Source organism: Mesoplodon bidens (genome assembly GCF_964165515.1).
Source record: "Mesoplodon bidens genome assembly, chromosome: 1".
Classification (NCBI taxonomy): Eukaryota; Metazoa; Chordata; class Mammalia; order Artiodactyla; family Ziphiidae; genus Mesoplodon; species Mesoplodon bidens.
In genome coordinates, this window is record NC_138176.1 from 8,015,735 (window position 1) to 8,039,610 (window position 23,876).

General features: G+C 48.5%; 1 protein-coding gene across 4 annotated transcripts in view; it reads right to left on the minus strand.

Moving 5' to 3' along the window:
• Window positions 1-23,876, minus strand: part of LHPP (phospholysine phosphohistidine inorganic pyrophosphate phosphatase) — a 141,586-nt gene that overhangs the window by 98,776 nt on the left and 18,934 nt on the right. For all 4 annotated transcript variants that reach the window (XR_014017143.1, XM_081250147.1, XM_081250149.1 and 1 more), the window contains exons 3-5: window positions 21,960-22,113; window positions 13,458-13,521; window positions 12,392-12,484 (exon numbers count right to left, since the gene is read on the minus strand). Coding sequence is in view for 3 of the 4 variants with exons in the window: in XM_081250147.1 (XP_081106273.1) it covers window positions 12,392-12,484; window positions 13,458-13,521; window positions 21,960-22,113 (311 nt within the window). In the remaining variant the exon portion in view is untranslated. The remainder of the gene's footprint in view (window positions 1-12,391; window positions 12,485-13,457; window positions 13,522-21,959; window positions 22,114-23,876) is intronic.

Genomic DNA, 23,876 nt, shown 5'->3' on the forward strand with positions numbered 1-23,876 from the left:
CACTTTGTCCCAGTGGATATTCTAAACTTGATACTTCTCACTAATTTCCTCTGGTCTTTCCTCCACCTAAACCCACGTTTCCCAATGTGTGTTATGCATACTGGTGATATACTATTTGATTTTAGGTAGAACAGGACATACATTTTTTTTAACATCTTTATCGAAGTATAATTGCTTTACAATGGTGTGTTAGTTTCTGCTGTATAACAAAGTGAATCAGCTATACGTATACATATATCCTCATATCCCCTCCCCTCATGGGTCGCCCTCCCACCCTCCCTATCCCTCCCCTCTAGGTGGTCACAAAGCACCGAGCTGATCTCCCCGTGTGATACAGCTGCTTCCCATTAGCTATCTATTTTACATTTGGTAGTGTATATAAGGACATACATTTTTAATGTAATTGTTTGTATTTATTTTTAGAGTAATCTATTTATGGTGAGTGATTCTGGTCTTCCATTTATAGTAGGGATCGAAAGTTTTTTTAAAAAATACATTTAAGTTTATAAAATGAATCAATTTAAAGAAACATTAAGTAAATAATAGTGCCAGGGGCAAGTACCCCGATATGGTAAAATTGGAATTTTTCTTCCTAGAATGTCTGATGCTGGGGAAAACACTGCCAAATCCAAATGGGTTTAATTTTCGTGTCTACAAGCTCCCATGCAGCTGTGTGGAAATCATCAATCACCCAAGAGAAAGAGCCAGTGGCGACGCGTGTTCCTTGAAGTGGGACCCGCCATGAGACCACTGCACACACACGTGAGTCTAAGGGTATCTGCAAAGCCAGGGTCACCTGGGCAACCACACAGCTCACCTGAGAGGAGAGGGCTGGGGCAGGTGGGCACCTGGCTTAGGCAGCCGGGCCGGCCACAAGCCCCAGTGCGAGATCCTACTTTGCCCTTCTCAAAGAGTTGTCCTGACACTGTTAGGTCAGCCTCTAAACATCCACAGCATTCCAGCTTAGGACCCTGTCCATTGCTGCCAGGGGTTCCGGGGGCCACCTTGCTAGAAGGTTCCTTGGAAATGAAATGGTCTTCCTGTGATTAAATGTCATGCCTGGCATTTTCCATGCTCTGGGGAAAATAAAATTTTGTGCATGCACAGTTGGGCATGAAGCAGAAATTCCTCCCCGCCTCAGAACAGAGACTGCTGGGTCTGCCTGGGCGAGGACATTTTTCGGTGTGGCCCACGGAAGCGGAACCAGAGAAATCTGGGCCATCGGAGGAAGAACACCAGAAGCAGCAGCTATGGTTCTGCATGATAAGCCACTGGCCAAGCCCAGGCAGAGCGCAGAGCTGTGTGTGAGGGCAGGGGCAGGGTGCGGGGACCCAGTGGGTGTGCGGCCGCCCGGCGCAGTGAGGCCTGTCTGGGCCAGCTTGTGGGCTCCGCATACCAAAACGCGTTCCAGCCCCTGGGGATTTCACAGATTTACTATCGGTGAAGGGCAATCACCACGCAAGGAGGAGCAATTATTGCCAAATCATTTAGGATTTAAAAAATCACTGGCAAGAAGATAGAGGTCAAGAGGTGCGCTGTCAGGGGAAATAAAAAAACCCTACCTGTCAGGTCTGGGTTGCACTTCCTTTCTGACTGCAATATGGTTCAGGGAAGCTGGAGACGCACACCAAGAGGTCGGACTCCCACAGAACAGAGATCCAAGAGCCAGAGGCGGCACCAGAACCCTTTAGGCAGGTTTTCTGGTTTGGGTTCAAAATGTAGATTCATTCATCCTTCTTAAATATTCGTCTGCCCGCCATGGTCTCCTCTTCGCCATCCTAGGTGCCAGGGGCAGAACCCATTCCAACAGGTGGCGACGTCTAGAACGCAACTTCCAACGCCAAAGAGCTTTCCCAAGAAAGCCCACATTTCAGGAAATTTCTTTTTTTTTTTTTTTTTTTGCGGTACGCGGGCCTCTCACTGTTGTGGCCTCTCCCGTTGCGGAGCACAGGCTCCGGATGCGCAGGCTCAGCGGCCATGGCTCACGGGCCCAGCCGCTCCGCGGCATGTGGGATCTTCCCGGACCGGGGCACGAACCCGTGTCCCCTGCATCGGCAGGCGGACTCTCAACCACTGCGCCACCAGGGAAGCCCATCATGAAATTTCTGATTATTCCCAGGGCTCTGCCAGGAGGAGCACTTCTGCCCCCATGGGGCAACAAACAGCAGGGCTGGTGGTGAAGGAGCAGTGGGCTTGGCCTGCACTTCAGCCCCGAGGGACAGACACCCCCACTTGGAGAGGCCTCGAGATGACACCTGGCATTGGGGAGAGCCCTACACCCTCAGCCTGCAGGCTCAGAGCAACCGGGCCCCCTACGACACCCAGAGGTGGCTCGTCACTAAGGGATTTCCCCCACTGTCTGACACATTCGTAAGGAATAATACCAACACAGCAAAACTCGAGGAAACTATTTTATAAAAAGTAAGAAACGGGCTTCCCTGGTGGCGCAGTGGTTGAGGGTCCGCCTGCCGATGCAGGGGACATGGGTTCGTGCCCTGGTCCGGGAAGATCCCACATGCCGCGGAGCAGCTGGGCCCGTGGGCCATGGCCGCTGAGCCTGCGCGTCCGGAGCCTGTGCTCCGCAGCGGGAGAGGCCACAGCAGTGAGAGGCCCGCATACCGCAAAAAAAAAAAAAAAAAAAAAGTAAGAAACAATGGTGTTGGTGAGGATGTTGGAAAATGAGCACTAGCATATACAGCTGGTAAGGAAGCTGAATTGATACCGTGTTTCTGAAATAGAAACGAACACTGTGCATCGTGGCCTGAAAACTATACCTCTAGGATTTCTAAGAAAATAATTTAAAATATACAAAAGGACATATACATACAAGGGTGTTCACTAGGGTTAATGTACAAGAGGGAAATTGGAAGTAATCTAAATGTCCAACAACAGGGGACTGGGGAAGCACATTACGGTAGCAAGGGGATGGAAGGTAGCCTCGGCTAAAGAACATTATGGTGATCCCTATGACAGAATGCTCTGTAGCCACAAAAATTACTTTGTGGAGGTGCTTGAATTCGCACAAAGAAAATTGTTCCCAATATTAAGCCGGGGCCGGGGGGAGGGGAATGGGAATTGGGTTTCAAATAGCAGATACGGGATTATCCAATTTTGTGTTAAAAATGTACATACACAGGGACTCCCCTGGTGACCCAGTGGATAAGACTCCGCGCTCCCAGTGTAGGGGGCTCGGGTTTGGTCCCTGGTCAGGGAACTAGATCCCACATGCCACAACAAAGAGCCCGCATGCCATAACTAAAAAGATCCTGCATGCCGCAACTAAAGACCCCACATGCAGAAACAAAGATCCCGCGTGCAGCGACTAAGACCCAGTGCAGCCAGATAAATAAATAATTTTCTTTTTAAATGTACATATACAGGAATTCCCTGGCAGGCCAGTGGTTAGGACTTGGCGCTTTCACTGCTGGGCCTGGGTTCGATCCCTGGTCAGGGAACTAAGATCCCGCAAGTCGAGCAGCGCAGCCAAAAAAAAAAAGTATATATAGACACCAAAAAATTGGAAGGGTTAAGCATGATTTGTGTTATTGCAGGTTAGTGGAAGGATGAACATTTTTTTTCCTTGTACTTTCTGAACTTTATTCATCCCCTTAACAAACATGAGCTACTTCACAATCAGATTAAAAAATTGTGTTTTGAGGAGAACAAAATAAAATCTGCTAAAAAGGCTTTCGGGGAGGAAATATCTTATGGAAAACTAAGACATGAGGCTCTAAAGCTCCCTTATGAGTGAGACGGGGCACCAGGCAGCCCCAGAGCTGGCATTTCCTGGAAACCCCCACCCGTGGCTGGATGAGGCACCACTCTGGCCCTCTATCTCCCGGGGCTCACACTGTCCCAGCAAGTGGTCCCTGAACTGACACCCAAAGACCATGCACACCGCTTGTGGGGAAGATGGGCCGGGGGGGAGGGCCCAGCCCACGAAGGGGAGAAGATGGGCCTTCCACGCACAGACCTGAGGGGGAGGAGGTCCCCACACGTTCACTCCCCACCCACAAGGCCTCCCCACCAAGGGTACAGACTGTCCCCATAACCCCGTAGCTAGAATTAATGCCCTGAGAACTAGGGAGCAAAATGATGGGGCAAAGTCCATGTTTTATGCCCGGCCCTCTTTGGATAAACCCACAAACCTCGCCCCTTTTTTTGATAGGCTGTCCTGAGAGTCCTCACCTTCACCCCCCAAGATCTTGCTTAACTTTACTTTCTATATTCTGCCAACAAGACAGATTTTAATGTTTTTCACAGCAGAAAATGATATTGCACTGCTCAATATGCCTTTTCTAACCTAAGCATTCTGCTGTGTTGCTGGCCCCTCCTTGAGAACTGGGGAGCAGCAGAGACCTGGAGGGGGCTGGGTCCCGGCCTCACCCCACAGTGGCAGAGTAATCCTGGCTTCAACAGTAGACATTCCTGTGACTACTCCTCAGTGCCCTGGTTCTCAACTGGGGGCGATTTTGCTCCCCTGGGACATTTGGTAACATCTGGGGACATCTGTGGTTTCACAGCTGGGGGAGGAGGGCAGTACCCCCCACCACAAATAATGATCTGACCCCAAAATGTCAGTAGTGCCGAGGCTGAGAAGTCCTTAACCTTAAGCTTAAGATGGGAATGAAAGTACCTACGACAGCGGATTGGAGTAAGGATTTCACCAAGTAAATGGGTATGTGACAGATCCTGGGTGTGCCCAGCACAAGTGCTCCAAGTATTCACGGTCCTTCCTCTCCAAGCCTCGGCTTCCTCATCTGTGAAGTGGGCACCCCCAGCTTCCAGACTGCCTGCACACTGGCTTCTGGTGCTGACTAAGCACTCTGGTCTGAGCAGACCCAGTTTCCACTAAACCTGCACAATTTGCAACTGATGGAATTTCTTCTGATGATGGAAAACTGCCCAAACCTGCACATCAGTTGGGCTTTAGCATGAAGCTATAAAACCACCCACTGATTCAGAAGCCTTAAACCATGAGTGAGAATTAGGTATTTCTCGAAGTAGCCTTTAAGGTATGTTATTCTTTGCCTTATTACTGAATCCTAGAAAGGGCCTGGTTACCGCTAAGAGGTTTGAATTTCCAATCTATTAGAGTAATACCAGCAATCTGTTAGTTCTAGGCTATTGAGGAAAGGTTAAAATGAAAATTGGATTTGGGGGAGTTAGATCCATTCTGAGCGCAGGTGGAAAACTCCTCGGCAGCAAGAAGCAAGTCTGGATCTGGGAAGAAGCAGTTATCGAGGGAAATGACTGGTGATAACTTTATTGATTAAAGCAGCTCGAAAATTTTAAGGTTTGTCACAGCCCGGCACTTCAGCAGCAAGACAGCCCCTCAAAGCCACTTTTCATTAAAAAGAGAGAAGCAGGAGCAGAGAATTATTACCTTGTGCATACGACACAGTTCATTCAAAATGGCCTTATTTTGAAATACTGCTCTAAAATGTCTACACATCCTGAGGCTCAAGCAGTATTTCAAAATGTTCTAAATTAACATTTTAGAAAAACGGCGAGGCGGGGGGTTAAGAACATGCAACTGCCACTCAACTGTGTGTCAAGAGGGGAGACAGAGACAGCATGATAATGTGGTAGGGAAGTAAGATTCAGCTCTGCTACGTGCGCTCAGAGCCGCCAGAGAAAACAATTCCTTAGCGACCCAGGGCCACAGATGCTCGTGATGCCTGGACAGCACAGGGACCCCAGCCTCAGCAGACACGCCAGGAATCCAAGCTCCTAACCCGCCACCCCAGACTGCACGGCCCAGCATCCGCCAAATGAGAAGCCCGATCAACCTGACCCCCAGAAGGGCCTCAGCTCCTCTTTGGGGTGTGGGGAGCGCAGTTTCTCATTCAGAATGTAAAAGATATTGACGTCACCGGGAAAGTAACTGGAAAACACCAAATAAACAAACAAACAAAAGGGGGGGAGGAGATTAACCAAGGTCAACTCTACAAAGACAACCAAAGATAACATCTTAATATTCAGTTCCTCTGGTCTTAATTTATAGGCAGTGACAGTTTTTTTGTTTTGTTGATTGGGGAAGGCAGGGGGTTGGGGGGTTGCAGGAGATGGTTGTGACCACAGTGCTTACGTAATTCTAAATACTCAGATTTTTAACTCAGATTACAACAGTAACGTTCCTCCCACTCTATAACAAATGATCTTAAGAATTTACTCTCTCGGGGACTTCCCTGGCGGTCCAGTGGCTAAGACTTCGCCTTCCAATTCAGGGAGTGCAGGTTCGATCCCTGGTCGGGGAGCTAAGATCCCACATGCCTTGAGGCCAAAAAACCAACATATAAAACAGAAGCAATACTGTAACAAGTTCAGTAAAGACTTTAAAAATGGTCCACATCAAAAAAAAATCTTTGAAAAAAAAAAAGAATTTACTCTCTCAAATTCACCCTGTAAGTAGGATACAAATGTATACATAGTTGGTCATATTTAAAAAATGGAAAGATAAGCCATAATATTTATAAAAATGGCTATGATGAGAGATGGGTGGGAAGACAATAGAAGGAAAAGGACAGGAGCCAGACTTCCTTGAAAGTATCTTGTTCCGTGGATTTAATTTCGGAACCACATGAATTTTTACATAACTATGAAACAAGTTTAAATGTTGAAAAACCAACTCCTTAAAAATTGGAAGTAAAGTGACTTCAAGGAGGGTCCTGTTGGTAACACACTTACCCAGCGGAATAATGGTAGCTTTAAAAAACAGTATTTGGGCTGTAAATCTCTAGAGGGATATATTCTAAGTCAAAAAAGAACTGTTGAAAAAAGAAATCTTAAACAGCACCGGTAATCAGCCTTATCATATTCAGGAATCAGCAGTCACGGTGATGCTGTGTCTCACAGTCCAGTCCACGGCAACCACAACCCTGACCCAGCCTTGGTGGCACTGATAGAACTGGTGGTGGCACCCACTCTTTTGTGTCTGGCTTCTCTCACACAGCATAATGCTTTTGAGATTCAAGACTCTTGTGTGTATTATGGGCTAAAACAAATGATTATGTCGGTATTCTCGCAAGCCAGGATTTTTGACATGGAAAAAAGGAAATACAGACACAAGATGGGTGATCCAGTAAAAACCCACAGGCCTAAATCTGGACCAGAAGTTTCAGTATGAACTCATTATGCACTTCATCTTTAAAGATACATATGTTTTCAACCCTTGTAGACTGAGTCTTGGAAATGATAACCAACCCAATAACAGTAAGAACGGTTAATATCCCGACTATGGTTTCTAAATACTATTTTCCACTGAAGGTAAGCATGGCTCCTTGGAAGGATGGCAGACTCTAGGCCTAGGGCAGGAAGTGTGCAAGGCAGGTGTTATCCTGTCATAACAGGGAGTAAAGCACCTCAGAGACCTCTGGGGTCAGGACAACAGGACTCAGAGGGCAGCTGGAAGAGGCTCCCACTGGTCAAAGATGCAATACTTTGAACACGAATAAGTGCAATGGATTGGAACACGTCAAATATGCTTTTGTCTATTTATAGTGATATACGTAGTTTTAAACCTCCAAGGTATTGGGAGGGTGTTAGAGAATCAATCATTCTGAAAACTAATAAATAACAAGAAAGAAATAGGCATTTATCTGTAGTTTCCTATATGAATTGTACCTCAGGGGAACACACAGTTGGTGAGGCATTTTTCCTATACAGAGGTAAAATCCAGAGAAGAAATGGAGAAGGAATGACAGAATTCAAGTATCACTATTTTGCAGCCCTTAATGAATGAATGGATACACTCCAATCCCCAATGGCTGCTAACGCCACCGAAGGAGACACCCGGATGTTCTGAGCCTCCTAAGGGAGGCCACAATACCACCCAGAAAGCAGTCATCAAAAAACTGAAACAGAGGGCTTCCCTGGTGGCGAAGTGGTTGAGAGTCCGCCTGCATTGGCAGGGGACACGGGTTCGTGCCCCGGTCCGGCAAGATCCCACATGCCGCAGAGCGGCTGGGCCCATGAGCCATGGCCACTGAGCCTGCACGTCCGGAGCCTGTGCTCAGGCGACAGGAGAGGCCACAGCAGTGAGAGGCCCGCGTACCGCAAAAAAAAAAAAAAAAAAAAAAAAACTGAAACAGATTCTGCCTAAGCTTCTAGATCTAACTATCGACATTCAGGAAACAGGAAGCACAGGGGAGCATGAGACAGGACACCATTGAGGCACAATCAACAAAATTCTGACTGTGGGAAACTCTACAGGACGAACAAGCCAGCTTCTTCTTCATAAAGCTGCAAGGAATACAAAAGGGAGACGGGGGTGGGGTCGGCGTGGGTGGGTGGGAATGGATAGATTAGAAAACACTTAAGAATCACACCGGCCAATCACAATGCGAGGACCTCATATGGATCCTGATTCAAAGAAACTGCAAGTGATGTAAACACTTGTAAGACAATCAGGGAAATGTGAACAATGGCTGGATATTTGATGATATTAAGGAATTATTGTTAGTATTACTTAGTTGTGATAATGGCATCATCCATGTTTTTAAAAAGAATTCCTATCTTTTAGAGACACTTAGAAATACTTACAGATGAAATGATATGATTTCTGGGAGATGATTCAAAATAATCTAGGAGAGAGGAGCAGGTGGGAGCACAGATGAAACAAGGGGTTATTAATCTTCAAAGTGGTCCCAATGGCCAAATAGGGGACAATCTGGGCAACAAAATAACAACAGGAATGGATTGTGACTCACGGAATAAAACAAATATCCTTAAGGACGTGTTGGAATAAATAAAAAAGTAAATGGGAGAAAAAGGAACGCTCTCTCTTACAGTAAATGCTAATCAATACATATAGAGGGGACAATGGAAGTAGAAAACCCCCACTTGGCACCATGGTAACAACTGTTGCAGGTAAGAGGATGCTGAAATTAGAAGGGGAAAAGAATGTCAGGAGAGAGAATATTTACATAGCGTCAAAGTATTCCCCCATCAGATACTTATTAGTCACAAAGGGACAACAGTAACTCTGCGGTGCAGAAATGGGAACCTCCGACAGGCATCAAAGTGACCACAGCCTATAATGCGCAGAGCGCCCCCACATGCCTCCTGATGGGACACACCAGAGGGCACAGCACTGTGTCTGTGAAATGTATAACCAGAAATACATATGTCAGAAATGCATAACCTGAAATTAAATCATGAGGGAGCATCAGGGACATTCTACGAAAGAACTGGCTAGTACTCTTGAAAACTACCACAGTCCTGAAAGACAAAGACTGAGGAACTGCTCAGAATAAAGGGTGCTAGGGGGCGTGACACCAAATATAACGTGTCCCAAAACAGAGGGTCCCTGGGCTAGTCAACTTCTGCATCAAGGCTAATTTCCTGATTTTATAATTGTCCTGTGATTGTTACATGAGATGTTAGCCTTTGGGGAAGCTGCAGTTAAGGACACAGGGGAATTCTCTGCACTATTTTTGCAACCTCTTTGTACGTGGGAAATTGCTTCAGAATGGACCGTTAAAAACAATTTTTAAAAGTGCTTATTAGTTGATAATTACTGAAGCTCAGTGATGGGTACCTGGGGGTTTATGAGGTTACTCTTGCGATTTGCACAGATATTTGAAATGTTCCATGATAAAAAAGTTAAAAAGAGAGGTGTAAAACACAAAACAACCTTATTTGATTTGATTTTTTAAAAAATCTAAACAAAAGACATTTCTGAGACAGCCAGGAAAATTTAAATATGGACTGGTAGGTATTAGATAATACTAAGGAATTATTATTGATTTTGTTAGGTAGAGTTTTTATGGTTTGGTTTTTTTTTAGCTAGGGTTTTTTTTTCCAATGTGATAAAATAACATAAAATTTACCAGTGTAACCATTTTGAAGTGTACAGATCAGTGGCATTAAGTACATTCCCAATGTTGTGCAACCACCACCACCAGCTAGTTCCAGACATTTTTTATCAACCCAAAAGGAGACCTCATACCCACTGGCAGTCGCTCCCCATTCCCCCATACTCCCAGCCCCTGGCAACCACTAATCTATTTTATGTCTCTGTGGATTTGCCTATTCTGGACATTTCATATAAATGTTAAATATATAAAACGTGACCTTTTGTGACTGGCTTCTTTCACTTACCATAATGTTGTCAAGGTTCATACACATGGTAGGATTTATCAGTATTTCATTCTTTTTATAGATGAAGTATTCCATGGTGACAATAAACCACATTTTGTTCACCCATTCATTTGTTGATGAACATCTGCATCATTTCCACCTTTTGGCTATTGTGAATAGTGCTGCTATGAATATTCACGTGTAAGTTTTGTTTGAACACCCGTTTTCAATTCTTTTGGATATACACTTAGGAGTGGAATTGCTGGGTCATACGATAATTCTACATTTAATTATCACGGAACTGTTTTCCATACTGGCTGGGTCATACGATAATTCTACATTTAATTATCACGGAACTGTTTTCCATACTGGCTGGGTCATACGATAATTCTACATTTAATTATCACGGAACGGTTTTCCATATTGGCTGGGTCATACGATAATTCTACATTTAATCATCACGGAACGGTTTTCCATACTGGCTGGGTCATACGATAATTCTACATTTAATTATCATGGAACTGTTTTCCATACTGGCTGGGTCATACGATAATTCTACATTTAATTATCACGGAACTGTTTTCCATACTGGCTGTTTTTCATAGTAGGTGCTCCACTTTACATTCCTACCAGAATTCCTATATGAGGGTTCCAGTTTCTCCACATCCCTGCCAATGCTTGTTATTTTCCTTTTTTCTTTTAAAATTATCATGGCCATCCAAGTGGGTGTGAGGTGGGATCTCACTGTGGTTTTGATTTGCATTTCCTGAATGAGTGATGATGCTGAACAGCTTTTTTTGTGTGTTTTTTTTTTTTGCCATGGTTAGGTGTCTTAATGCATTGTCAAAAATGCATAAATATGGGCTTCCCTGGTGGCGCAGTGGTTGAGAGTCCGCCTGCCGATGCAGGGGACATGGGTTCGTGCCCCAGTCCAGGAAGATCCCACATGCCGCGGAGCGGCTGGGCCCGTGAGCCATGGCCGCTGAGCCTGCCCGTCTGGAGACTGTGTTCCGCAATGGGAGAGGCCACAACAGTGAGAGGCCCGTGAACCAAAAAAAAAAAAAAAAAAAGCATTAATGATGGTCAAAAGCAACCATCTTTTTTTGAAAGGCACACGATAATTTGAAAGGACAGGATAACATTAAGAATGGGATTTGCTTTAAAATACAACAGAAAAAAAAAGTAAATTTTTAAAGAGAAAGAAATGGGATAGAAGAAGGGAATGTGACAAAATCTTTTAATTGTTGAATCTGGGTGATGGATATATGAGGAGAATCACTGTTACGTTGTGTCTGCTTTTGTATATATTTGAAATTTGTCACAATAAAACAAATTTTTAAAAACTGTCACTGTGAAATGAAGTCATGAAAACCACGTTATTTATTCCTGTAGTCTTCACTCATTCAAAACACAAGCCTCTCCTCTCTACCAGCCTCACAGGGCATTTTCTAGATGTTTCCTGGGGCCCCCCGAGAACTGTATTTTCTGGCATCTGTGAATCTCAGGGGAGGTTTGGGCGCAGAGGTTCCAGACTTCCATGGCTTTGTGCTGTCTTTCTCTAAGCACCGTGAGAGACCAGCGCTCTAGACTGGAACACACATGGGAAATACCGGTCCAAGAATAAGGGAGCAGCACGGTGATCCTGGAGGCACCAGCCTCACCACAGGATGCTGACACTGTCCTCTGGTGCCGTGTCCAAAACAGACAGCAGGACAGCCCTGACGCCGGCAGACACATGCCCACTGTTTCTTCAACAATGCTATCAGGAACCCACCGGCCGGAGGGGACCCACTCACTCTACCTGGGAAGGGGAGGTGGGAGGGTGGGCACTGGGGACACTAAAACCATAACTGCCTTTTTTCCTTTTAAGATGTATGTTTGGAAGGCAACCTGTCTCAAAAACAGTTATAATGTAAAGGTGGCCAGATGCATGATTTTACTCCAACATGTTATTTTCATCTTGCTGTGTATTGTCTTGCCATGAAATATTTTTAATGTATTGATAGGACTTGTCAATCCTTATCCTTCCAGAGAAGAAACAAAAGTCGCTTGAAGAGAGCCACAGGCATTTCTTTTTCTCACTCTTATACTGACACTAATTAACCAGGTGGGAAGCACTCAGTGGGCCTCCTCTGCTGTCTTCTTCCCTCTTTCCAGTCAGATCAGCTCTCATGGGGGGCGAGAGGGAACCTTCGAGGGCTGCCTGAGCCCTCAAACCCAACTCCGGCGCCGAGGCTGCCCCAGGGAGCGCTCTGGGCCTCCCTCAATAGCTGCCTCCACACACGTGCTTCAGGACCAGCTGGCCTACCTGGTGGGCTTCCACCCTCATCTCCCGCAGAGCAGACTTGAAAAACTCAGGGGAAGGTTTCCCCACCACTTCGGCTTCGATACCACAGGCATACTGGGGAAAGAAAGAAGGACATGGCATGAGTTTGGGAGCAAGTACAGGTGAACGAACACCCGCTCTGCAGTGAAATCCTCCCTCTGGGAAATCAAGGAGAGATGCCCCAAATGTGCACCTGCAGGCCAGGGGCCTCCAAGCGGCAAGACACATGGGCCGAGAGGCACACCTCGTAGGCAAGTGTCACAACTCCACATCGGGCTGCCCGGGATGCCGGGGGCACCCACCACCAGGCGCCCTGCCACCTGCCCCAGTGCCGGACCTCAGCAGGAGGCGGTGCACAGCAGGCCACCCCGACAGTGCTCTCACCTGCATTCTTGCTTCTCCTCCCTTCCCTTCTCCCCCGACCACCCCCAGCTCTGTCATAGGCCCTCCAGGGGAAAAGATCCAGGGCCCCATCCGCCAGCCTGTCCGTCCCTCCCACCTGAGTGCAAGTAGGCAGGGACCAATGTAGCAGTGAGTACGGGACGTGACCTGGGCTGACCTGGGCCAGGAGCCCAGGCTGGGGCAGCTGGCTAGGTGTGAGTCAGAGTGGGAGCCCCATCTGAGCCCAGACTTGGAAACTGGAGGAGGGAACTGGGAAGGAGTCTAATCAGGACACATCCAGCTCAGGGTGCTGCAGATGAGGGTCAGGAATGAGGTGGGTTCACACACATCCAGAAGCCAAGAATCCGAGAGGAGAGCTGCAGAGCATGCTGGGAGGGCCAGTGGGGTCAGCGGCAGGTGGGACGGGCTGTGGGGAAGAGAGGGAGCGACTGGGGAGATTGTGATGACCAGGGCAGCCGAGAGGCCAAAGCTCCAGAGGAGGGGGAGAGCCGGGCCTGGAGCCTCAAAGGGGGTGGGGGGTGGCGCCGAGTTGGAAAACACAGAAGGCACTCAGAACACCGAGCACACCCTCTTCTCCAGAAAGGCCAGGAACACCCCAGAGGGCCCTGAGACGCGAAGAGGGCCCGGGCAGGCCCAGCGCAGGTACCTCAAGCGCCTTCGTGTAGGGACCAACGTCCAGCATCAGGCCAGAGGTCTCCTTGTAGTAGCGTCTAGAAAAGAGCAGACGGGGACGAGGGGAGCTGAGCCCAGGGGCCTGGGAAGCGCCAAGAGAAACTGCCCTGTCCCGGTTCTGCCGGCTCAAGAGAGCTGAGTCACCGGCCAGGGTCAGTCCAGACGCCACGCTGAGAATGACCGATGGAGGTCAGCACAACAGAGCCCAGCGGTGGCCACCGTGCCTGGCGAGAGGGGGAGAGACGGTGAGTCAGCAACTCTCAGTCAGAATGGCCCCCTGCTGCCAGCCTCGTGGGGACCCCGCCACAGGGATTAACGGGGGACCCCAGGGGCAGCTGGATCCAGTTGCTAACACTGAGAAACACAAGTGACCTGTGTTCTCGAAAGGACAGCTGGTCCACAGAGCATGTGGTGAGCCCCTAATTGCTAATAATTAACCCCTAATTGCTGCCTGGAGAAGAAAATTCCATTAGTTCCACAGCACCCTGCCGCATCTCCTAGTAGCTGGAGGTCAGGAGAGGTGCCAGGTCTCACAGGCGCCAGATGCTTTTAGGAGAAGACAACTATTTGTTCCCTGTCTTACTGGGGCCAAGACGGCTTGGCTCACAGCAGGGCCTCCCAAGACGGTTTCACATCTTCCCTCCTGTGAGCGCTGTGCTGAGGCCCAGCTGCCACTGCCTGGCCACCCAAGGCCACACGCAGACCCCTTGGGACACACGGTGACCAAGCCCAGTTCTCTCTGAGCAAAGCCATTCGATTATAAAGTGAGAAGGTAGTTGACTCTGTGCTGCTCTGAAGACAGGGTTAACGGAAACCCAGGACCGTCACCGTGTTTTCAGACCCGTCACATCAGTTACCCTTCTCTCTCCCCTCAACCTTCAAATTTGGGAGACGTTAAATAACATGTATGTGACCTAAATGTCCACAGACATGAATGGATAAAAAAGATGTGATATATATATACACACACATATATATGTGTACACACACAAACACAACATGGAGTACTACTCAGCCATAAAAAAAGAATGAAACAATGCCATCTGCAGCAACATGGATGGACCTAGAGATTATCATACCAAGTGAAGGAAGTCAGACAGAGAAAGACAAATATCGTATGATACCACTTATATGTGGAATCTAAAAAAATGATACAAATAAACAACATGTATGTGGAAAAGCAAAGAGAAAGCTAGTGAAGCATGCTGACCTCAGGGTTTCAAATCCTCTTTCCACTTCTTTTTAACTGTGGGACTTCGGGTTGCTTAAGCCCTCTGGGCCTCAGTTTCCTAATCTGTAAAATGGGCAAAAAGAAACTCCAGTGCCTACCCTTATTGGTTGCTGTGAGGCTTGAGCAAAATAATGCACGCGAAGCTCCTAATATGATGCCTGGCACGCAGAAACTGCTCCAAAAATGCTAGAGAATATTGTTATAAAGGACTGCTCACCCAGACTGAGATGGGTAATAAGATATGAGCTGGGGGGACTTCCCTGGTGGCACAGTGATTAAGAATCCACCTGCCAATGCAGCGGATGCGGGTTCCATCCCTGGTCCGGGAAGATCCCACGTGCCACGGAGCAACTAAGCCCACGTGCCACAACTACTGAAGCCCACACACCTAGAACCCATGCTCCACAACGAGAAGCTACCGCAATGAGGAGCTCGCGCACCGCAACGAAAAGTAGCCCCTGCTCGCCGCAACTAGAGAAAGCCGGGACGCAGAAACGAAGACCCAACGCAGCCAAAAATAATAAATAAATGAATAATAAATATATATCTTTTAAAAGACATATGAGCTGGAGAAGAAAGGATGAACACAGGTCTTTCCAGTCTGTGAGGGCTGAAGCCTGCTGTGTGCCTACTGGAAATGGTAGCACAGCTCGGGAGCTGCCCCAGGGCTGTGCCTTCCCTCCAGCTCTGCGGCTCCCAGGGACTCTGCCTGTCCCTCTGTGCCTCACCTGAGGCCTCCAAGGCTGCAGGAGCCTTGCTGCCCGCAGCGTTCACCCGGTGCTCAGGTGGAACTAGTGCTCTCCCACTCTGCATCCTCCACCGCCCACCTTGGAAGCTTCCGTCTGGACGCAGGCTGGGCTGCAGGGCTGTAGCCAAACCCTTGACCTTGGCAAGGGCTGGTCCCCTGCTACTCACTCCTGTCGGTGGATTAGAGCCTGGAGCCCGATTGTTGACGCCATGGGGGCATCTCCCATCACGACAGGACTCGGTCTCCAAGTGAGCCCGGGCCTCTCAGCCAGGGTCCGAGGCTCTGTGCTCTTGGGGCCGTGCCACGAGGATGTGGCTTGGCTGGGATACCGCACACATGCAGGAAGGTACCTGGTAGCCAAGAGAGAACCGCCGCTGCTTACCGAGCTAGGACCTGCCAATGCTCCCGTTTTTAAAGGGTGACCCTAAATCACAGGCTTAGAGGTTCCTAATCTCATTTATCTTAAATCTGGAATCTAGACATCTATTTTGCACTTATACAGCCTCAAAATAGTGCTTCCTTGGGCTTCCCAGGTGGCGCAGTGGTTGAGAGTCCGCCTGCCGATGCAGGGGACGCGGGTTCGTGCCCCGGTCTGGGAAGATCCCACATGCCGCGGAGCGGCTGGGCCCGTGAGCCATGGCCGCTGAGCCTGCGCGTCCGGAGCCTGTGCTCCGCAACGGGAGAGGCCGCAACAGTGAGAGGCCCGTGTACCGCAAAAAAAAAAAAAAAAAAAAAAAGATAGTGCTTCCTTTTCTTTTTCCACAATCAACTACTTTGGTATGACGCTTTCCTCAGGTCATAGCTCCAGGGTTTCCTAGGTCCAGGGTTTGAAGGAATGGCCAAGTAAAGCAAAATTTGCCCAAGAGGCAAAGGGAGATGCCGGGTGCTGGGGCCTGGGCTTGCCAGGGGCAGTGGCATCCACTAGCTCAGTCCCCCAAAACATTTAGGACGCAGCTGCCCCACACCCTTTGCAGGGGACGCTCTCAGACCCAGGCTGCTCCCCAGGGGCTCTCGGTCTCGGGGGGAAGCAGACAAGTCCACAGACTAATATAAAAGGGCAGGACCTGGGTGACAACAGGTGGAACCCCATGCTCTGTGCACTCTGCTTGAGGAGGGCTGGACAGGCTGGGGACAGGGAGGCGGGGAGGCGGCCCAGAGAAGGACACATCAAAGCTGAGACCTGAAGGTCAAGGGGGAGGAATGCAAGAGCCCAGGCCCGGAGCCTCCCGGACTCGGCACCCTGCTGAGGGCCCCAAGGGCCGGACGCTGCTCTAGGCGCCCGGGGGTCTGTCAGGCTCTCAGGGAGCCACCGCCTCGTCCCCCATGAGATGCCCGCTGCGGGAGGGGCCGGACTGGGAGGGAGGGGACTGGGGAGGGCCTCCCCGAGGACGGGCATGTTGAAGCGAGCCAGGCACGGAGAATGGAGCCGAGGGAGGAATGCGGCCAGCACAGGAGAGGCTTAGCCAGGCGCCAAGGAAACAATTATAACACAAGGCCACTCTGTCGCGACAGACACAGCTCTGTTTGGAGCTGAGGGCTCCAGGGGCCTCTGGCCCAGCGCAGCCTCAGCGCAGAGCGGCGTGGAGGCGGCAGGAGCTGGGGGCCCCTCCCCTCCCCTCGGTAAGGCCTCCCGAGGACACCCACGCGGCACCCCTTCTGCCCGCCTCAGCCTCCCCCAAAATCTTTTTTCCAGAGTGACAGATACCTACCTGCGCTTTCTTAAATTTAAATTTAGTCCTGGTAGGAAGAACAAACTGAACATGCAGCAGAAAATATGCAATTAAAACCCTGTCTTTGCTACACTGACTTTTAGAACCTAAAGAAAAAACTGACTTCCATAAATCAAAATTAGAGGACTTAGTATTTCTTTTTAAACTAAATCTGGCCTTGTTTTGTGGGGTTTTTTTTGTTTTTTGGGTTTTTGGGGGCTGTGTTGGGTCTTTGTTGCTGCACACAGGCTTTCTCTAGTTGCGGCGAGCGGGGGCGACTCTTCGTTGCGGTGCACGGGCTTCTCACTGTGGTGGCTTTTCTTGTTGTGGAGCACGGGCTCTAGGCGCGCAGGCTCAGTAGTTGTGGCGCGTGGGCTCCAGAGCTCAGGCTCGGTAGTTGTGGCACACGGGCTTAGTTGCTCCGCGGCATGTGGGATCTTCCCAGACCAGGGCTCGAACCCGTGTCTCCGACACTGGCAGGCGGATTCTTAACCACTGCACCAGCAGGGAAGCCCTGGCCTTGTTTTTATAGTGCCCAGAATTTGTCTTTATTTCTTCTTCATCCAGGAAAACAAAAAGGCACCTTGAAGGCCATCTGTTAGCTGAAAACATTTTTAGAGATACAGTAAATACTAGCACCTAAGTTAACTTTTTTTTTTATAAAGGCGCAGGTTATTCCCGAAACACAAGAGATTTGATATATTTATCTTTTGTTACTGGCATAATAAAAGCAACAGCAGGTCTGGTGAGAACCTGAGTGTTCTGGCCACAAAGAAGAAACTGTGGATTCTGGAAAGACAGGAAAAAGCCGGAGAGAAGCAGTCAGATAGATTTTATGCTTTATTTCTTTTGCCCTTCCTATTATTCAGCACAAACTCCCTTCAAAATGACCACTTGACCTTTCCCACAAGAGCCATTAACCTTCCATAGTCTGTCGCGTAAACAGCTTAATTTTCTGAGGGCAGCATGACAGAAGAAATTACAAAGGCAATTCCCACTCTCGGTCCAAACAGATGCCAAATGTAAATCACACCGTTTCTAGGAGGAGGACACTCTGCCCCAGTGCCCCGCCACCCTGCCTCCTTGGGGACTCCGCACAGCCCCACTCCAGTGGAGGACAGCCCCTCACCACCAGTGACCCCCACGTGGATACAACAGCATCTCTTCGTGGGTCCTCGGGCTGTCCCAGGAAGCTGTGACCTAGGCCCAGAAGCTGTTGGTCCCTTTCTCTGATTTTTGAGTACCCAACCCATAGCCTAAGCCAGAATCCCCAGCAGCTAGAGACCCCACTAACTGCTTATCTGGAAAACGAACACTTGCCTGCTGTTGAATGTGTTACAGAATTACAAAGCTAAAAGAAACTGATCTCATTTTTTTTTTCATTTTCAACAACATACCTATTTTGACTACTACCCCTTACCTGGAATAGTAACTTTTAATAATTAGAGACAATTTTAAAGAAAAAAAATTTAACATAAATGAGTTGTAACAGAGTTTCTTTTTTTTTTTTTTTTGGCCCCGCCGTGCGGCATGCAGGATCTTAGCTCCCTGACCAGAGACCAAACCTGTGCCCGCTGTGTTGGGAGCATGGAGTCTTAACCACTGGACCACCAGGGAAGTCACTAAAACAGAGCTTCTTAATTGTGTTGTTCTCTAGTGAGGGGTTGGTAACTTCAGGGATGTCTACAGGACTAAGCCAGGAGTGTAAAAGAATTAAGCAGGCCAGGTTCTGTGGTTTGCAATGACCTAAACTGAAGAAGGTAAGGTTTGGAAGGGACTGTGACAGTTAATTTTATGTCAACTTGGCTGGGCCAAGCTCCCCAGATATTTGGTCTAACAGTATTCTGGATGCTGCTGTGAAGATGTCTCTTGGATGAGATTAACATTTAAATCAGTGGACCTGAGTAAAGCAGATTGCCCTCCATAACGTGGTGGGCTTCGTTCAGTCAGTTGAAGGCACAACCAGAACAAAGTCTGACCTCTCTGAGCAGGAAGGAACCTGCCAGCAGACAGCCTTGGCATTCAGACTGCAACTCTTCCCTGAATCTCCAGACTGCCGGCCTATGCTGCAGATTTTGGACATACCTAGACTCCACAATCAACTTCTCTTTATATACACATCTTCCTCAACTTACCATGGGGTTACGTCCTCATAAACCCAACACAAGTTAAAATATCATAAGTCAAAAATGCACTTAATAAGCCCAACCTGGGCTTCCCTGGTGGTGCAGTGATTGGGAGTCCGCCTGCCGATGCAGGGGACACGGGTTCGTGCCCCGGTCCGGGAAGATACCACGTGCCGCAGAGCGGCTGGGCCCGTGAGCCATGGCCACTGAGCCTGCGCGTCCGGAGCCTGTGCTCCGCAACGGGAGAGGCCACAGCGGTGAGAGGCCCGCGTACCACCAAAAAAAAAAAAAAAAAAAAAAAGCCCAACCTACCAAATATCATAGCTTAGCCCAGCCTACCTTAAATGTGCTCAGAACACTGTATTAGCCTACAGCTGGGCAGAATCATCTAACGCAAAGTCTATTTTATAATAAAGCATTGAATATCTCATGTATTTTATTGAATGCTGTACTGAAAGAGAAAAACAGAATGGCGATCTGGGTACAGGATGGTTGTAAAGTGTATCAGCTGTTTACCCTCGTGGTCGAGTGGCTGCCTGGGAGCTGCCACTTGCTGCTACTTCCCAGCATCATAAGAGAGTATCATATTGCATACGGGAAAAGATCAAAATTCGAAGTCTGATTTTTACTGAACGTGCATAGCCTTCACACCATCACAAAGTCGAAAAATCATAATCTGAACCATCGCTAAGTCAGGGACTGCCTGTATATACATCTCCACATCCTGTTGGTTTTGTTTCTCTGGAGAACACTGACTAATACAGGACGCATTTTATTTTCATCATAAACACACTAGAATATTTGTAGCTCCGAAAAGAAATATATCCTCTCTTCTCTTTCTTTAAATCTTTCATTTGCCTATTTTGAAAGAGACATAGCCATGAAAAGATATTTCTCTACTAGGAGAAAAACAACAACTGGTACAAGATGAATGGCAACCAACTCTGAAACTTGGAGAAGGGGCCGTAGGACATGGTCGGGTCTGTGGAGCACCAGAACCAATGGACCAGTGGCTCCAGCCAAGCTGTGGTGCCCTCGGGAATGTGGGGCCGGTACTTCCAGATCTTCTGATTTCTCAGAGGGATCCAGAAATCTGGTTATTTTACGTAAAGTCTCCCAATTTTTAAAACATCCTCAAAAAACTTTAAGATCCCGTGTGGACCAAATGTCTGCTCTTGAATGTAGCCCAGAGGTGACAGAGCACAGGCTCTGGGGGGCACTCCTGGCCATGCTGGCACTTACAGATGGGGGACCATGGCTTACTTCACCTCCCTATGCCTCAATATGCCCATCTGTAAAATGGCAATGACACTGACTACGGCTCACAGGGTTGCGGTCAGAATTAAACATGGAACTACACAAAGTGCTTAGCAATGGCTGGCGGCCAGATAAAAAGCCCCCCTGGTGTCACCTGGAATAGCTGCCCTGCTCAGCAGGCAGAGGTAGGAAGTTCCCAATCACCAGAAGCACCTAAGCTGAGAAAGGCTCCCCCAGAGATGGCCATAGAATTCCTGCCCCGCACGAGAAGCTGGGATAGAGCTCCACAGCATCCTCGTGGTTCTAAACTCCTAGTGTTGCTTCCATTGAGGACAGATTAAATCTGCACAGCTTTCTGGAGAGCAGCTTGGCAACATACACCAAGAGCCTCAAAGATACACATCATCTGAGATGCACAAAGATACCGATCACAGCCTTACTTTGGTAGAAAACTAGAAACACCACAAATGTCCATCAGCAGGTGTTGGTTACAATAACTATAGGATAGTTATTTTTTAAAAATAACCGTAAAAAAAACTGATAGGAATAACCTCACCACAGAGACATCTACTTATTGTATGCAAAGTGGTTCACAAAATGTTTGGTGAACAACTAAAAATGCGTGACAGAAGTAGGTCAAGTTTGACACCGATGTTGTGAATACACGCGTGTGTAACGATCTCTCTGCACAGGAAACCACTTGGAAGGACGTATATCAATACGTTGACAGTTGTTTTCTCATGCGGTGGGACTGAAAATCCTTCTTGTTTTCTTCTTTTTGCTCATCTGCGTTCTCTAATTTTTCTTCAGTGAACATGTGCTGTCTTGGTGGTAAAAGATGGTAAGAAAAAGAACCAACATGGTTTTTTAAAAGACAGTGAGGCTCAGGCTGAAGACTCGGACAAAAATGTGGGTCACAAAATCACAACTTTACACAGACTGTGCTGTGTGGCCAGAAATATGGGGCCCGGGCAAGAGTATCCCACAGGCCCTCGAGCCTATTTTCTACTACTTAGGTGCCCCCTTGGCCCAATCCATCCAAGTCTTGTGCTGTATCCTGTGAAAATGCACCTAAACTCAGGACAGTCAACACAGGCCCCTGAGATCTCCAGAGGTCTCCTCTGCAGTGACCCTCCCCTGCCCCTGGCCTCTTCCAGCCTCGGGCCTGCAGGGAAGCTTGACCAACCAGCTCCTAAAGAAAGGGAATTTCCTCAAAAATTATCAAAAGATAGGAATGAAGAAATGAAGGGAAAAAAGTAAGAAAAGGGGAGAGAAGGAAGACGGAGTCACCCTGCGTCCACCCCACACCCACTGTTCCCATCTTCTCTGCTGATGCTGTTAAGTCAGAGTCGCACAGAGCATGACCCAAAGTGGCCATAAACGACTCTCCCTGCAGCTGACTTACCCTTTTCCCAGTGAGAAGAGCACAGGATTCTCCAGCTCCATGAGCACCTGGAAAGCTTTATTCATGTTTTGATAAGAAAAGCCGTCTCCTGCATCTGCAATCACGACACAGTTTGGGTTGGACGTGTCGATCTGATCAAATTCCGAGCGGACTCCTGGTGAGACAGAGGGGAGAGAGAGAGAGAGAGAGAGAGAGAGAGAGAGAGAGAGAGAGAGAGAGAGAGAAGGATAAAGCTCCGGCTGACATGGCCCACCTCCCACCTCCTCCCAGGAACACCTGTGTCTGCCTCGTCTGCCTGGCCCTTTCTCAGATGCTCTTTCTGATCCTCAAGCTGCCATGAGATGTGGGCAAGGAAGGGGTGCTATTCCCACTTTACAGATGAAGGAATTCTGGCTCCACACAGAGTGTGTTAGGATCCTGAAAGATGATGGGCCCATCCCTGGGATCCCCACTCCAACACTAGCATTACCCCAGAAGTTCCCTTAGTTCAAAACCATAGGCAGGGGACTTACCTGGTGGTGCAGTGGTTAAGAATCCACCTGCCAATGCAGGGGACACGGGTTCGATCCCTGGTCGGGGAAGATCCCACATGCCGCGGAGCAACTAAGCCCGTGCGCCACAACTACCGAGCCTGCACTCTAGAGCCCTCGAGCCACAACTACTGAGCCTGCGTTCCACAACTACTGAAGCCCATGCACCTAGAGCCCGTGCTCTGCAACAAGAGAAGCCATGGCAAGAAGCCCGCGCACCGCAACGAAGAGTAGTCCCCGCTCGCCGCAACTAGAGAAAGCCCCTGCGCAGCAACAAAGACCCAACACAGCCAAAAATTAATTAATTAATTAATTAATTTAAAAAAACCCCAAACCCAGGTATCTGTCAACAGGGAAAGGGATAAACAAACCATGGGATGTTCACTCAATAGAATGCCACTCCACAATCAAGAGGAAAAGACCTACTGACACATGCAACCAAACCGTATGTTGGGTGAAGGAAGCCCTTCACACAAGGAACGGTTAACTCAGTAGGCCTGGGCTGCTCAAACCTTGCACATCCAGAAAAAGGCTGTCTTCAGATCAGGCCCACCACCACCTCCCGCGAGATCACCTCTGAGCCCTTGGCATATCCTGCCTGGAAAGAGTGCTTTTGTGTGCCTGGGGCCCCGGGCCAGCCACGCTGCGTCAGTTTGACACCTGGGGGCCTGGAGACAGAGTAGCCAAGGTCAGTCACACGGGCGCTGCATGCCTACCTGACTGACCCTTAATAAAAACCCTGGGCACAAGGCTGCAGTGAGCTTCTCTGGGGGACCACACCTCAGGCGTACTCTCACACATCGCGCTGCTGGGAGAATGAAGTGCATCCCAGCACAATGCCCCTGGAAGTTCGCGCCTGGATTCTCCTGGTCTCTGCCCACGCATCTCTTCCCTTCGCTGAGTTTAATCTGTATTCTTTCACTGTAATAAACCATAACTGTGAGTAGGACGGCTTTTCTGAGCCCTGTGAGTCCTTCTAGCAAATCATCAAGCCTGAGGGTGGTCTTGGGAACCCCCAAAACTAGATGCTGTGTGATTCTATTTATATGAAATTCTAGACACAGTAAACTGATTTATAATGGAAAAAAATCCAAACAGTGGGTGCCTCTAAAGGGGTTGGGGATGGGGACTAATAGGGAAGGACGTGAGGGAACTTTTGGGGTGATGGTAATGTTCTAGGTCTTAAAAAATATACATATATATATTTTTAGCTGCATTGGGTCTCAGTTGCGGCATGCAGACTCTTAGTTGCGGCATGCACGTGGGATCTAGTTCCCCGACCAGGGGTCAAACCCGGGCCCCCTGCATTGGGAGCGTGGAGTCTTCTTACCCACTGGACCACCAGGGAAGTCCCGATAATGCTCTAGGTCTTGATAGGGGTTTGAGT